The sequence below is a fragment of the Gymnodraco acuticeps genome, unplaced genomic scaffold, assembly GCF_902827175.1.
Source record: "Gymnodraco acuticeps unplaced genomic scaffold, fGymAcu1.1, whole genome shotgun sequence".
In the NCBI taxonomy this organism is placed as follows: Eukaryota; Metazoa; Chordata; class Actinopteri; order Perciformes; family Bathydraconidae; genus Gymnodraco; species Gymnodraco acuticeps.
The window spans coordinates 356,243-373,397 of record NW_022989750.1 but is presented as its reverse complement, the minus strand read 5'-3'; the positions used below and the strand labels follow the sequence as shown (position 1 = coordinate 373,397).

General features: G+C 41.2%; 1 protein-coding gene across 1 annotated transcript; it reads left to right on the top strand.

Annotated features, from left to right (window-relative positions):
* Window positions 1-7,656: 7,656 nt before the first annotated feature.
* ddx49 (DEAD (Asp-Glu-Ala-Asp) box polypeptide 49) lies at window positions 7,657-17,154 on the top strand. The gene is made up of 13 exons (XM_034202743.1): window positions 7,657-7,921; window positions 8,508-8,631; window positions 9,024-9,109; window positions 9,241-9,362; window positions 11,182-11,369; window positions 12,055-12,195; window positions 13,151-13,226; window positions 13,635-13,711; window positions 13,822-13,919; window positions 14,034-14,108; window positions 15,979-16,067; window positions 16,243-16,314; window positions 16,886-17,154. Exons 1-13 carry the CDS (start codon window positions 7,807-7,809, stop codon window positions 17,054-17,056), a joined length of 1,434 nt encoding a protein of 477 aa, XP_034058634.1. The 5' UTR covers window positions 7,657-7,806; the 3' UTR covers window positions 17,057-17,154.
* Window position 17,155: the final 1 nt, after the last annotated feature.

Below are 17,155 nucleotides of genomic sequence, written 5' to 3'. Positions count from 1 at the left end.
ATAGCATTGTTGACTATAGTCACCCTGGATGCAAATAGCATTGTTGACCTATAGTCACCTGGATGCAAATAGCATTGTTGACTATAGTCACCTGGATGCAAATAGCATTGTGACTATAGTCACCTGGATGCAAATAGCATTGTTGACTATAGTCACCTGGATGCAAATAGCATTGTTGACTATAGTCACCCTGGGATAGCAAATAGCATTGTTGATAGCACCTGGATGCAAATAGCATTGTTGACTATAGTCACCCGGATGCAAAATAGCATTGTTGACTATAGTCACCCGGATGCAAATAGCATTGTTGACTATAGTCACCCGGATTGCAAATAGCATTGTGACTATAGTCACCTGGATGCAAATAGCATTGTTGACTATAGTCACCCGGGATGCAAATAGCATTGTTGACTATAGTCACCTGGATGCAAATAGCATTTGTTGACTATAGTCACCCTGGATGCAATAGCATTGTTTGACTATAGTCACCTGGATGCAAAATAGGCATTAGTTGACTAGTCACCCGGGATTGCAAATAGCATTGTTGACTATAGTCACCTGGATGCAAATAGCATTGTTGACTATAGTCACCTGGATTGCAAATAGCATTGTTGACTATAGTCACCTGGATGCAAATAGCATTGTTGACTATAGTCACCTGGATGCAAATAGCATTGTTGACTATAGTCACCCCGGATGCAAATAGCATTATTGACTATAGTCACCCGGATTGCAAATAGCATTGTTGACTATAGTCACCCGGATGCAAATAGCATTGTTGACTATAGTTCACCTGGATGCAAATAGCATTGTTGACTATAGTCACCCTGGATGCCAAATAGCATTGTTGACTAGTCACCTGGATGCAAATAGCATTGTTGACTATAGTCACCCGGATGCAAATAGCATTGTTGACTATAGTCACCTGGATGCAAAACGCATTGTTGACTATAGTCACCTGGATGCAAATAGCATTGTTGACTATAGTCACCCGGATGCAAATAGCATTGTTGACTATAGTCACCCGGATGCAAATAGCATTGTTGACTATAGTCACCCGGATGCAATAGCATTGTTGACTATAGTCACCTGGATGCAAATAGCATTGTTGACTAGTCACCCGGGTGCAAATAGCATTGTTGACTATAGTCACCTGGATGCAAATAGCATTGTTGACTATAGTCACCTGGATGCAAATAGCATTGTTGACTATAGTCACCTGGATGCAAATAGCATTGTTGACTATAGTCACCTGGATGCAAATAGCATTGTTGACTATAGTCACCCGATGCAAATAGCATTGTTGACTATAGTCACCTGGATGCAAATAGCATTGTTGACTATAGTCACCCGGATGCAAATAGCATTGTTGACTATAGTCACCCGGATGCAAATAGCATTGTTGACTATAGTCACCCGGATGCAAATAGCATTGTTGACTATAGTCACCTGGATGCAAATAGCATTGTTGACTATAGTCACCTGGATGCAAATAGCATTGTTGACTATAGTCACCTGGATGCAAATAGCATTGTTGACTATAGTCACCCGGGTGCAAATAGCATTGTTGACTATAGTCACCCGGATGCAAATAGCATTGTTGACTATAGTCACCTGGATGCAAATGGCATTATTGACTAGTCACCCGGATGCAAATAGCATTGTTGACTATAGTCACCCGGATGCAAATAGCATTGTTGACTATAGTCACCTGGATGCAAATAGCATTGTTGACTATAGTCACCTGGATGCAAAAAGCATTGTTGACTATAGTCACCTGGATGCAAATAGCATTGTTGACTATAGTCACCCGGATGCAAAAAGCATTGTTGACTATAGTCACCCGGATGCAAATAGCATTGTTGACTATAGTCACCCGGATGCAAATAGCATTGTTGACTATAGTCACCTGGATGCAATAGCATTTGACTATATTCCAACCTGGATGCAAATAGCATTGTTGACTATAGTCAACCCTGGATTCAAATAGCATTCTTGACTATAGTCAACCGGATGCAAATAGCATTGTTGACTATAGTCACCTGGATGCAAATAGCATGTTGACTATAGTCACCCGGGTGCAAATAGCATTGTTGACTATAGTCACCCGGATGCAAATAGCATTGTTTGACTATAGTCACCCGGATGCAAATAGCATTGTGACTAGTCACCCGGATGCAAATAGCATTGTTGACTATAGTCACCCGGATGCAAATAGCATTGTTGACTAGTCACCCGGATGCAAATAGCATTGTTGACTATAGTCACCTGGATGCAAATAGCATTGTTGACTATAGTCACCCGGATGCAAATAGCATTGTTGACTAGTCACCCGGGTGCAAATAGCATTGTTGACTATAGTCACCTGGATGCAAATAGCATTGTTGACTATAGTCACCCGGATGCAAATAGCATTGTGACTATAGTCACCTGGATGCAAATAGCATTGTTGACTATAGTCACCCGGATGCAAATAGCATTGTTGACTATAGTCACCCGGATGCAAATAGCATTGTTGACTATAGTCACCTGGATGCAAATAGCATTGTTGACTATAGTCACCCGGATGTAAATAGCATTGTTGACTATAGTCACCTGGATGCAAATAGCATTGTTGACTATAGTCACCTGGATGCAAATAGCATTGTTGACTATAGTCACCTGGATGCAAATAGCATTGTTGACTATAGTCACCTGGATGCAAATAGCATTGTTGACTATAGTCACCCGGGTGCAAAAAGCATTGTTGACTATAGTCACCCGGATGCAAATAGCATTGTTGACTATAGTCACCTGGATGCAAATAGCATTGTTGACTATAGTCACCCGGATGCAAATAGCATTGTTGACTATAGTCACCCGGATGCAAATAGCATTGTTGACTATAGTCACCTGGATGCAAATAGCATTGTTGACTATAGTCACCCGGGTGCAAATAGCATTGTTGACTATAGTCACCCGGATGCAAATAGCATTGTTGACTATAGTCACCCGGATGCAAATAGCATTGTTGACTATAGTCACCCGGATGCAAATAGCATTGTTGACTAGTCACCCGGGTGCAAAAAGCATTGTTGACTATAGTCACCTGGATGCAAAAAGCATTGTTGACTATAGTCACCCGGATGCAAATAGCATTGTTGACTATAGTCACCCGGGTTCAAAAAGCATTGTTGACTAGTCACCTGGATGCAAATAGCATTGTTGACTAGTCACCCGGGTGCAAAACGCATTGTTGACTATAGTCACCCGGATGCAAATAACATTGTTGACTATAGTCACCCGGATGCAAATAGCATTGTTGACTAGTCACCCGGATGCAAAACGCATTGTTGACTATAGTCACCCGGATGCAAAACGCATTGTTGACTATAGTCACTCGGATACAAAACGCATTGTTGACTATAGTCACCCGGATGCAAATAGCATTGTTGACTATAGTCACCCGGATGCAAATAGCATTGTTGACTATAGTCACCTGGATGCAAATAGCATTGTTGACTATAGTCACCCGGATGCAAATAGCATTGTTGACTATAGTCACCCGGATGCAAATAGCATTGTTGACTATAGTCACCCGGATGCAAATAGCATTGTTGACTAGTCACCCGGATGCAAATAGCATTGTTGACTATAGTCACCTGGATGCAAATAGCATTGTTGACTATAGTCACCCGGATGCAAATAGCATTGTTGACTATAGTCACCTGGATGCAAATAGCATTGTTGACTAGTCACCCGGGTGCAAATAGCATTGTTGACTATAGTCACCTGGATGCAAATAGCATTGTTGACTATAGTCACCCGGATGCAAATAGCATTGTTGACTATAGTCACCTGGATGCAAATAGCATTGTTGACTATAGTCACCCGGATGCAAATAGCATTGTTGATTATAGTCACCTGGATGCAAATAGCATTGTTGACTATAGTCACCTGGATGCAAATAGCATTGTTGACTATAGTCACCCGGATGCAAATAGCATTGTTGACTATAGTCACCCGGATGCAAATAGCATTGTTGACTATAGTCACCTGGATGCAAATAGTATTGTTGACTATAGTCACCCGGATGCAAATAGCATTGTTGACTATAGTCACCCGGATGCAAATAGCATTGTTGACTATAGTCACCTGGATGCAAATAGCATTGTTGACTATAGTCACCCGGATGCAAATAGCATTGTTGACTATAGTCACCCGGATGCAAATAGCATTGTTGACTATAGTCACCCGGATGCAAATAGCATTGTTGACTATAGTCACCCGGATGCAAATAGCATTGTTGACTATAGTTACCCGGATGCAAATAGCATTGTTGACTATAGTCACCTGGATGCAAATAGCATTGTTGACTATAGTCACCTGGATGCAAATAGCATTGTTGACTATAGTCACCCGGATGCAAATAGCATTGTTGACTAGTCACCCGGATGCAAATAGCATTGTTGACTATAGTCACCCGGATGCAAATAGCATTGTTGACTATAGTCACCTGGATGCAAATAGCATTGTTGACTATAGTCACCTGGATTCAAATAGCATTGTTGACTATAGTCACCTGGATGCAAATAGCATTGTTGACTATAGTCACCCGGGTGCAAATAGCATTGTTGACTATAGTCACCTGGATGCAAATAGCATTGTTGACTATAGTCACCCGGATGCAAATAGCATTGTTGACTATAGTCACCCGGGTGCAAATAGCATTGTTGACTATAGTCACCCGGATGCAAATAGCATTGTTGACTATAGTCACCTGGATGCAAATAGCATTGTTGACTATAGTCACCTGGATGCAAATAGCATTGTTGACTATAGTCACCTGGATGCAAATAGCATTGTTGACTATAGTCACCCGGATGCAAATAGCATTGTTGACTATAGTCACCTGGATGCAAATAGCATTGTTGACTATAGTCACCTGGATGCAAATGGCATTATTGACTAGTCACCCGGATGCAAATAGCATTGTTGACTATAGTCACCCGGATGCAAATAGCATTGTTGACTATAGTCACCTGGATGCAAATAGCATTGTTGACTAGTCACCCCGGGTGCAAATAGCATTGTTGACTATAGTCACCCGGATGCAAATAGCATTGTTGACTATAGTCACCCGGATGCAAATAGCATTGTTGACTATAGTCACCTGGATGCAAATAGCATTGTTGACTATAGTCACCTGGATGCAAATGGCATTATTGACTAGTCACCCGGATGCAAATAGCATTGTTGACTATAGTCACCCGGATGCAAATAGCATTGTTGACTATAGTCACCTGGATGCAAATAGCATTGTTGACTATAGTCACCTGGATGCAAATAGCATTGTTGACTAGTCACCCGGGTGCAAATAGCATTGTTGACTATAGTCACCCGGATGCAAATAGCATTGTTGACTATAGTCACCCGGATGCAAATAGCATTGTTGACTATAGTCACCCGGATGCAAATAGCATTGTTGACTAGTCACCCGGGTGCAAAAAGCATTGTTGACTATAGTCACCTGGATGCAAAAAGCATTGTTGACTATAGTCACCTGGATGCAAATAGCATTGTTGACTATAGTCACCTGGATGCAAAAAGCATTGTTGACTATAGTCACCCGGGTGCAAATAGCATTGTTGACTATAGTCACCCGGATGCAAATAGTATTGTTGACTATAGTCACCCGGATGCAAATAGCATTGTTGACTATAGGCACCCGGATGCAAATAGTATTGTTGACTAGTCACCCGGATGCAAATAGTATTGTTGACTATAGTCACCCAGATGCAAATAGTATTGTTGACTAGTCACCCGGATGCAAATAGTATTGTTGACTATAGTCACCCGGATGCAAATAGCATTGTTGACTAGTCACCCGGATGCAAATAGCATTGTTGACTATAGTCACCCGGATGCAAATAGCATTGTTGACTATAGTCACCCAGATGCAAATAGTATTGTTGACTATAGTCACCCAGATGCAAATAGCATTGTTGACTAGTCACCCGGATGCAAATAGCATTGTTGACTAGTCACCCGGATGCAAATAGCATTGTTGACTATAGTCACCCAGATGCAAATAGTATTGTTGACTATAGTCACCCAGATGCAAATAGTATTGTTGACTATAGTCACCTGGATGCAAATAGCATTGTTGACTATAGTCACCCGGTTGCAAATAGCATTGTTGACTATCAGTGTTGTGCTAGTTACTGAAAACCAGTAACTAGTTACCATTACTAGTTACTTCATGTCAAAAGTAACTCAGTTACTTTACTAGTTACTTACACCCAAAAGTAATGCGTTACTTGAAAAAATTTCTCCCATTAATGCCCTTATCGCCTTCATTTCAGTACTGTTATTGCATTGGAGAATAATACAATCTGTTCAACTTGACATGCATTATATGCAATCTGGATTGCATCGATATTAGCTGGCTTTCCATTTTTGTATATTCTTTCTCCAGGTAGTTGGAAAAAGTTTTCCGTCCCATATGCCGTGTGCCGCCCGGACATGCTATCATGCTAACTAGTAACGGCGTTACAGTAACGCGTTACTTGTAACGCGTTAGTCCCAACACTGTTGACTACAATCACCCTGGTTCAAATAGCATTGTTGACTAGTCACCTGGATGCAAATAGCATTGTTGACTATAGTCACCCTGGTTCAAATAGCATTGTTCACTATAGCCACCTGGGTGCAAATAGCATTGCTCACTGTACTCATCGAGGTGCAAATAGCATTGTTCACTAGTCACCCAGATGCAAATATAATCTGCCATTAAAATAATAAGGTACATTAGGCAGGGTCAGTCAGAGGGACAAGTTAGTGCTATTAAGCACAGAAGACAAGTTAAGGTTAAAATGACTCCAGATCTGTGGATGAAGTTATGTGAGCTAAGAAATAAATGCAACTTTTATATCTGTGATAGATTGTCTGTGTATCAGTGGTGCTTCATCATGTGGGAAAATAAACAACCTGACATTTAAGTTCACGTTTTTGTATTGATCTGAAATTATGTCTAACTTCATCATCCAGCCGGAGTGGTAAAACCTTAGGACAGCAATATCTATCAATTGACGTAGAGGTCATTCGATTGTTAATTAAAGAAAGAACGCTTTACCAAACAGCTCTCTACCACATGGGTCAGAGTATAATTATTAGAATAAACAGAAATTAGAAAGTATTTCCACATCCCTAAGTGAAATGTACAAGCTCCCCTCAAAAACATATTACAGCTGCAACAACTGATATATATATATAAAATATGTCAAAAATCAATCAATACATTTTTACAAAGGAGCATCGTATGTTTGTAGCATCACTCTCTCGTAAGAACCAAGTCCATTTTCATGAGCTCAACCTATTTTTTACCTTTTTAATTATGCACTTTGCAAACGTTTCAGAACATTTATTTTGTAATTGTTTATTTACCTAATGAAGAACAATACTATTTTTGACATATGCATGAAAATGTACCCTTTAGTTTTACACTATCATTTAAAATTACCTACGTTGGCAATGCTTTTGTCTAGAAGAATAAGAAAATCAAACCTGAAAAGCCAATAAACCTGTCAGATAAATATAGTGGAGTTAAAAAAACACAATATTTAACCAACAGAGGGCAGCACCGTCTCCAATCGTCCGTAACTTGCAGAAGAAGAAAACTACGTTAGTACTGTTACGTAATCACGCAGCGACCATTGATGAAACACACGAGGATGTTTAACTCTACGTTTAACGCGAGTATTTCCGTAATTATTGTGTAAAATAAAGTTGACAGAAGTAATAATCTAGCCCGGTAAATCGATAGGAATGTGTGACTTTTCTTCGCTGGGCCTGGCAGACTGGCTGGTGAAACAGTGTAAACAGATGGGCATCAACAAACCCACTCCGGTACAGGAACATTGCATGCCGCCGATACTGGACGGTAAGTCTCTGTTAAATGTCCACAGTAAACATCTATATTCCCAGCCCATCAACCTGTGATGTAAATATCTTCTTCACTACCGTGGACGTCCATATCAGCAGTGTCGATTAGTAATGAAACTCTACTCAACACATGTTATAATTGTAATGGTCAGGTAAGTTAAAATGTATTTAAAATAATGGTACATTTTCCAAATCATGAGACACTTGTGGGTTCTGCTTGTATTATAAATGAGCCAAACTGCTCTTAGTTGCAGTTGAAGTATAACTTTTTATTGATTGGAGGTATGATTAAGAGGTCAGGAATAAGGCTTTTGTTTTGATACGGCTCTTTCCCTCATAATACATAGTAAACAATAACATGTAAATGATTACCCCATGTGACTGCTTCCACATTTTCCAGAAAAATCACGAGTAATGATAAGCAAAGACAACAAATACTTTTTTTCTCATGGAGTATGAGATTGTCACCATTATGATAAAGGTATTGTAACTAATTACTGTAGAATCCTCTGAAGTTACCTTGTAAGTTGGTTAACCAGAAATCAGAGCAGATGAATGAATGTGATGTCTGTTTCTCCTCGCAGGTCGGGACTGTATGGGCTGCGCTAAGACTGGAAGTGGGAAGACAGCAGCTTTTGTGCTTCCAGTTGTGCAGAAACTGTCCGAGGATCCATATGGCATCTTCTGCTTGGTGCTCACTCCTACCAGGTCTGTGCTGTGCAGCGTCAGAGAGCAAGCTGGGAGACCCCGCTACACTTATGGGGGAAAATCCACATTAAGACATTTAGTGTTTCACAGTATGGTTCTCTGACACTTTGCCAAATTAAACGACCAATGTATTTGAACCGAGCAGTCTTAATATTCACGACATATAGTCTAAATCTGAGATATAAAGATGAGTTTTTTTGTATTTATTTAAAATACAGAACTCAACACAGACTGTCTTTATATGTTAGCTCAGAACAACTGAACACAAACTATTTTTCAAATGGATCTGTCCCCATCAAACATATGAGGCATTTGTTATTGATACTTGAGCTAAGATGAATGGAAACTATGTTACTGACTCTCACTGATGTTGTGTCTGTGATGTCATACAGGGAGCTGGCCTATCAGATCGCAGAGCAGTTTCGAGTCTTTGGGAAGCCGCTGGGTCTAAAGGACTGCATCGTCGTCGGTGGAATGGGTAACCAATTTTAAAGCTCTGCTGTTACTTTGCTGCTGCTTAAAGTTGAATAAATCATTGCAGCGAGTTACTTTAAACTCTATCTGAGCATCTTCTCCGTGCTGATGTGGTCTCTACTGTGTTTCTGACAGACATGGTGAGCCAGGCTCTGGAGCTCTCCAAACAACCTCATGTGGTCGTAGCTACGCCCGGACGGTTAGCAGATCACATCCGCAGCTCCAACACCTTCAGCATGAGCAGAATCCAGTTTCTGGTGAGTTTAGGGAGGAACACAAACTTATACTAGGACAAGGTCTCTAATCGCTCTAATGAACTAAAGATATGTTGGGCCAAGGAATACATTTAGGGTGCATTCACACCTAATAGTCCGCTCTCTGGTGCACACCAGACCACAGTTTGTTACATTGTTTCATTTTTCAGAAGGTTCGGTTTGCGTTCACACGGGCAAAACTCAAACGGACTATAAACTTTAAACACAAGTCATGTGCTCGGAAATGCTGTTCAACCATTGGTCAGACATTAAGGGGGTAAAAACGCAAATCCCGGCAATTTCTAGCGGAGCCTCCGCCATGGAGCATCGGCACTTTCGGCAGGTTATTCTCATGCTGCTGTTAGTCTGGAGATCAACAGACACTAGCGGCCCGCGCATATGATTATATAATCAGACAACGTCCGTTAAAAAACATTATTACATGGCTTTGTTGAATACTCGATTCTGATTGGTCAATTCAAAACACGTGACACGTTTTTAATCCAGAACAGACAGACCGCTGTCAAGGATTTATTGACCGTTGTTAAGGACGCTCACATCTGCACAAAGAAGTCTGTTCGATTTAACTGTATACAGTTTGGCTGAAACTAACTGACAAGACAAGAGCGACAAGAAAACAGCGGAGAAGTAACGGGCAGAAACCCTCCTTTTTACGCAGCGGTCCAGACAGACATCAGACGGCGACACATATTCAGTTGCCAGTTACTTTGACATCAGGGCAGGGATATCTAGATACTTTCCAAGGTCTGACATCATGAAGTGTGCTACTTTTAAAGCAAGCAACGATGTTTTCAAATCTGTAATCAAAAAGCTCCTCAAAAACGCTATCGAAGCAGTTCCTGCCGTTGCTACGTTAGTTCAAACAGTAACAACGGACTACTTTTCTTAGCGGATGCATGTCAATTTAAATCAATACATAAAACTATTTTCTAAATCCATAAAAGCATTTCAATTAATATTAGGAGTCATGTCGTTACTTTGTTGAGAATGTGGCCATGTGTAATAAGCGGGATAATGTGCACCGACTTGGTCATTATGGGGAAAATAACACCTTCATGCCGATCTAGATCCCTCCGCTTCGCGTCGGGCTCCTGATCAGCCTGTCGGTGTTCTTTTCCCCATAATGACCGCGTCGCTGCACATTATCCATGAGACGTTCTGCAGAGGAGGGGCGTTTCACCGACGACAGGTGTTCTTACTTTTATGTAGCTGACGGAGAATTTTTACTTTACACGACACTGTTCAACACTTAATTCTGCTTTACTCTTTTAACTAAACAACCGCGGATGTCTTGAAAGACTCTTTCGCTAAAGTTTTTTGAAGATATCCGCGTTCTTGTGACACGTAAATACTGCGCTTCCTATGTTTTGGTGCGGACTGCGTTCAGACCAGCAATGAACCGCTCCAGAGTTCGCAAGCAAGCGCTCCGAGACCACCTATTTTAGCGGACCAGAGTCCGGTTGTTTAGTTCACTTAAGAGGTCTCGGATTGTGTTCACACCGACCCAAATGAACCGCACCAAGCGGCTAAATGCACCAGGGTTCGATTCAACCGGACTATACAAGGCAGGTGTGAACGCGCCCTTAGACTAAGAAATAAATACATTATTATGCAAAAGAGAAGTCCATGTGTTTTTCCTCATTCTTTTAAACAGCAAAAAACATTAAGTGCTCAGATCTCGTGCTGTAGTTCCTATGATCCCAAATGCTTGGATCTTTTTAAATCTGTATATGCAGTCAAGCAACTTCTTGATCTACCGTGTTTCGTACAGTTTGTGACATCGTCTCTGTGTGTTTGTCAGATTATGGACGAGGCGGACCGGCTGTTGGAGCAGGGCTGTACCGACTTCACCAAAGACCTGGAGACGATCCTGGCGATTTTACCGGCTAAACGGCAGACGCTTCTGTTCAGCGCCACGCTCACAGACACCCTGCACGACCTGAAGTCCATCGCCATGAACAGACCTTTCTTCTGGGAGAGCAAATCGGAGTGAGTAACCTGCTGCCATTAAACTACTTTTTAAAGGAATATTTCTCAAATTCACATTACAGGTGTTATTTGAGCTGTTTTTAACTTTGTTTGCAGAAGGCTTTAAATGTATTTAAAAGTACTTATTTAGTGGCCTTTCACAATTTTTTTTTAAGTGACTACACTTTTGTTCCTAATTTCAGATGCATTCTTTGTGAGAAATGTTGCGTGTTATTTACAAAGCAGGAGCAACAGCCTGGAAGATCAGTTTTCTTGCATCTGATCTGAAGTGCAGCTAATCACTGAAGCGTGTCTCTCACACAAATGCTTTTGGATGTTATGCAGAGTCATGCAAATAATGGGAGTTATGTATGGTCGAACGAGCATTCTGCTTAGTACAGCTCAGATACTGGCAATATTCAGATGTGTGCAGAAAGCAGCTACAAACTCAAGCTGGTGTATTCATTGTGAAGCAGAAGCTGTTCATCTGGCTGACCTGCCTGCAGCACACACTTTGCTGAGCTGCCATAAAGATGTTTCCTGCAGGGGAATATGAAGGCCTTCTGATTGGATCATATCAGTTATTAAAGTCTCTTTCAAATCCTTCCATAAATGCATACCTGCTCCAGAGTTCCTGTACTAGGATCTCTCTGGCATCTACCTATCAATATAGAAAGGTGAAATATCCCTTTATTGTTGTTAACAGTACACGAACCGTGGAGGAGCTGGACCAGAGGTACATCCTCACTCCTGAGAAGGTGAAGGACGCCTACCTGGTCCACCTGATTCAGAAGTTTACCGACGAGCATGACGACTGGTCCATCATCGTCTTCGTCAACACGTGCAAGTAAGTGGACTGGAAGTAGTGAAAATGCCTAAAGTTGTGCCTGCTCGTACCATACTAAGCCCTGTAGTAACCATAATGTAATGCATCTAAAGGAAACCTTGTACATGTTATGAAACGTGTAATGGTGCCAGTTAAGGTTGTGATTTGTAGCATAAACTTCTGTTGTTAAACAGAACATCTAATTACCAGTGGCGGGCCTTTAGGGCCCTCTATGCCCTCTCTGAGGGCCTAAGATATTCTACAAAATAATATTTTAAAACATTTAAAAAATATATCTTTTTTTTTTTTTTTTTTTTTTTAAATATTTTTTTTGTTATATTTTTCATTAGTTTTACCAAAATAACTTGATTTAATTGTATTTAAAATAACATTTCCAAAGAAATAAATCCTTCGAATCTGCCTGTTCAGTTTCTGTTGGAATGTGAAGGGTTAAATGAAAGAAGCTCCTTGAGCCGTCTCTGCGAGTTACTGTGAAGATAGGAGCTGATTGGTGGTCCTGCTGTAAATTCACAGAGGGCCCGCTATAGTAACTGAACGAGAGAGTAATGTCAAATGACAGTACAATTGACCAATCATATCTTCCCTCTAAATGGGTGGGCTTTATTATCGCGGACTTTACACTCGCGACATCATATAATGCATGGGGGCTACAAGTTGGCCAGGAACGGCCCTGGTCGCTGTCATTGATGCGTTTTGCACCCCGGGCCGTTGTTTTGATATTCCGCTAAAGTATACGCTGTGATGTAATAACTCTTATTTCGAGGGAAGGGGGGGTCATAGGGCCTAGGTATAAAAGTCACGGCTCGCCACTGCTAATTACAAAGTTGGCAATACCTTTTTCTCTTTGAACCTTGGTGTGATAACTAGTAAGAGGCCTCTGCTTGTTCATTTATTTGTTGAATTGGTGTGGTTACATTTTTTTTATTACAATAGAACATGTGTTTCTTTCCATAAGGGACTGCCAAATCCTCACCATGATGATGAGGGAATTTAACTTTCCAACCATCTCCCTACACTCCATGATGAAACAGGTAAGAAGAGTGCAATTAACAAACTTTCATTTTGTAGTTCCATCACTAAGTAAAAGCAATCATTTAGTTTTAGTGACTGAGTCGTGCTGAATGACGTTTCAAGGTCGATGAGCGACCATATATAAAAATCCGTTTGACCAGTTAATTAATTGCACTTACAAAGAATCTGACTGCTTTGTGTTAGAGAAAGGTGAGGGCAGAGATTTCCTCCAACATGGTGTGTCGCTTATCACCGGTACTCAGAGCCGCTCGTGTTGGATGTGGAAAATCATATTCCTCATTAAAGAGACAAAGACTGAAACGTAGATCGAGCACAAAGCCATTGTGATAGTGTAGAAACCGTCTGTGAGGGATTATAGCAGGTGAAAGGGGCACTCGCAATGAACGTCTGCTCTTCGTCTTCTCCAGAAACAACGATTTGCAAACCTCGCCATGTTCAAGGCCAGCGTCTTCAAACTGCTGATTGCGACGGACGTGGCTTCCAGGTAAGAAGCTTTGCTGGCTGTCGATCCTCCCACAAGCTGTCACACAGTTCCAGATTTGTAGACAGAAATCACTTTGTTTTGACACCCTTCCTGTTCTCTCTGACTCACAGGGGTCTGGATATTCCAACTGTCCAGGTCGTCATTAACCACAACACCCCCGGCCTCCCAAAGATCTACATCCACAGAGTGGGACGAACCGCAAGAGCAGGTAGTAATTTTTAATGATAAGATCACAAACATCATGCATGTGTGATTTATTCTTGATGATAACATGTCTGAAATAAATGCAGCTCAAACATGACGTGGTTATTTTCCTCTGCAGGGAGGAATGGGGTCTCCATCACTCTGGTGACGCAGTACGACATCCACCTGGTCCAGTCCATCGAAGCAGAGAATAGTAGGTTTAACTAAACACTAGTCTGACCTGCAGGCTCGTCTGTACCTGTGGCTGCAGTGTGAACATCTGTTCTACTTGAAATAAATCAAATCCAGTTTTCAGTCACACAAGGTTTAGAGCTGGAACGGCTTTTTGATTTAGATTATCGATGAATCCTTAGTTCAATTTTTGATGCAGAAAATGCAGCTTCAAATATTGATATTTCCTGCTTTGGCACTGATACAAAACAGAAATTGTTGCAGCCATACATAGAGTGAATAAACGTATGGTCGGATAGTATTCATAATCAGTGAAATATGAACAGTAATCTCCTTCCGATGACTTTATACAGATATAAATCTGTAAATCTTGACTCTCTTTTTGATTACAAGCTACAATGGTAACGTATTCAAATCCAAAGCCTTGATGTGGCTGGTAGCCTCTTCATGTAAATGTTAAATATTATAGTAAGCTTGTATTAACTTGTTGATCCTGAACCAGATTATCCACCAGGTACCTAAAGGCCCTGACACACCAAGCAGTCACCAGGGGACTCGCCGACGTCGGCTGTTGCGTCGCCGTGTTCTCCTGCGTCTTGGCCAATTCACAGCATGTGATGTGCTGGAGAGCGCTCTCTGCCTGGGTGACAGCCTGCACGGCCTCTCACATGGGAACACACCGCAAAGACTTCAGTGCGTGAGAGGCAATAACTCTCCTTACCAGCAGGCGGCGGTAGTGTGTATTCGTCATTAAAAATAGGCAACAACCGGAAGATAGAGAAGAAGAACAGACTGCATGATATAAACAACAACAAATAGCGTGTGCAAACTGCAGCCTGGTTATGATCCACTGCTGTCTGCCCGTCTTTGGTGCTCCACAATTACCCGAAGGGGCAAGTCTCCTGTACCGGGTGTACTTGGTTCGCAGAGAATCCACTTCTTCCTCAGCTCTTTCTCTGAAGCACACAAATAAACGATGTAAGCATTGTGGCTAGTTAGCATGTCCAATTCATATCTATATGCAGTGCCAAACTGCACAGCTAGCAACAAGATAACAACAAAACACAATGTTGAAATAACAAATTACATTTCACGTTAACGTCACTGTACGCTGGCAAACAATAAAAAGCCAACAATATCTGCTAAAGAGCTCAATTGATGAAAAAGATAATCTTACCCCGAGAAACCAAGTTGCGTTTCAATCTCTCGCCAGAGTCCGGTTTTCACTACTCGGTTCGAGTACCTTTTCTCTGTGATGTCGTACAGAGCTGGCCTCTCCTGGATCAATGTGATGAGCAGGTTTGCGTCATTCCAGATCGCCATGATGAGATGAAAATGAATATCAGTCTGTGTGTGCCTTCTTAAATCGTTTGTTTACGTCCCTCACGTATGTCTTATGTCTTAAATGACATGATGAATTGGAAATGGGGGACCCTGATGTAAACAAGACGAAAGTCTTTCTCTGGTCTGCATCCCCTTAACAATTGTATGTTTTGAGCTGTACTGTACTGTACCCAATATACAAGCTGTTAATAAACTTTTCAATCAATCAATCAATCAATCACTTCCGTTTCGCTTCTCATGCACTGATTCGCTAGCTGAACAGCCAATCAGAGTGATTGTTTGGTCCGACTGCCAGACCCGATGCATGGCCGATTCAACATGTTGAATCGGCCATGCATCGGGTCTGGCAGTCCAAATAAGGCGTGTCACGGTCGACGGTGCGGGACACACCAAATTGAGTTTGGGCGACAGGACACGCTTCGTCTCCCGACTTACGAAAACAGCCGAAATCGGCCTGGTGTGTCAGGGCCTTAAAGGAGCTGGAAACACCAGACTCCAGTGTGTGTAATATTGTGATGCACCTAACGCTAACTGCTCTGTTGCTATAGAGACAAAGCTGAAGGAATATCCGGTGGTGGAGAAAGATGTCCTGAAGATCCTCACCCAGGTCAACGTGACCAGAAGGCAGTGTGAAATAGTACGGACACCTCTTTTAAAAATATATTGTCAGCTGAGTTTGTGTTAATTCAGGAATATTTTCTTGTTGGGTTTTTTTCAGTAACCGTACATACAAGCAGTATATAGGTCTTCTGGCAGTTTTTATCTTCTCACAAAAGATTTGTTTTGATGGGAAACTCTTTTCTGTATTGTAGAAACTTGAGTCAACAGATTTTGATGAGAAAAAAGAGACCAACAAGAGGAAACAGCTGATCTTGGAGGGAAAGGTATGTTTACTTCTTTCTTATAACAGCCCAACTTTAATAAACTTTTTTTTTGACACTGTTAATTAAAGTTTAAAATGTCAATTATACCAAGACTAAGCATAAAACGAAAAACAATTAACTCATTGTAAATGTATGTTTTTACGTGGCACTTCTTAGATTCTAATTGAAGGATCATTTACTTTTCTTCAGCTGAACTTGTTTATAGAAAACAATTCTAAACATTTGGTACATTAAGTTTGTAATTTCAATTTCCTGGATATTTCTCTGCCAAATAACTATTGAGGGCTTTTTCTACTTTCCACTAAGTTATTAATGCCTCCCTCTTTGTTAGCTCGGTTCCCATGTGAGCCGTTTGTTGCTACCAGACCTATGAATATAGTTTAGCAATATAAACCTAACACGTTTAAATAAGTCGTTCAGTCTGATTATCATGCGAAGTTTCTGTAACACAGGCCAACATTGTTCCTCAGGTGTCCCATGTAGCGAAACATTACAAATATAGTTTAGGGCTTTTGATTTGGAATCAGCAAATGGGTCATATTGTCAGTTTTTGATCAATCTGCCGTTTCAGGATCCAGACCTGGAGGCTAAGAGGAAAGCTGAGCTGGAGAAGATCCGGAGCCAGAAAAAGAAGTTCAAACAGAATATCCACGAGACCATTGAGAAACAGAAACGTGGACAGCTGAAAAAGAAAATTATGAAACGGAAACAAAAGAAAAAGGCAGGGCAGACATCAGCGTAAAAAACGGTCGTGTCCCGTGTGTATATACTTTGTTATTACTGTACAATACCTGTAACATGTGCAAATAAATCTGAACCGAGTTTCATACCATCAAAGAAT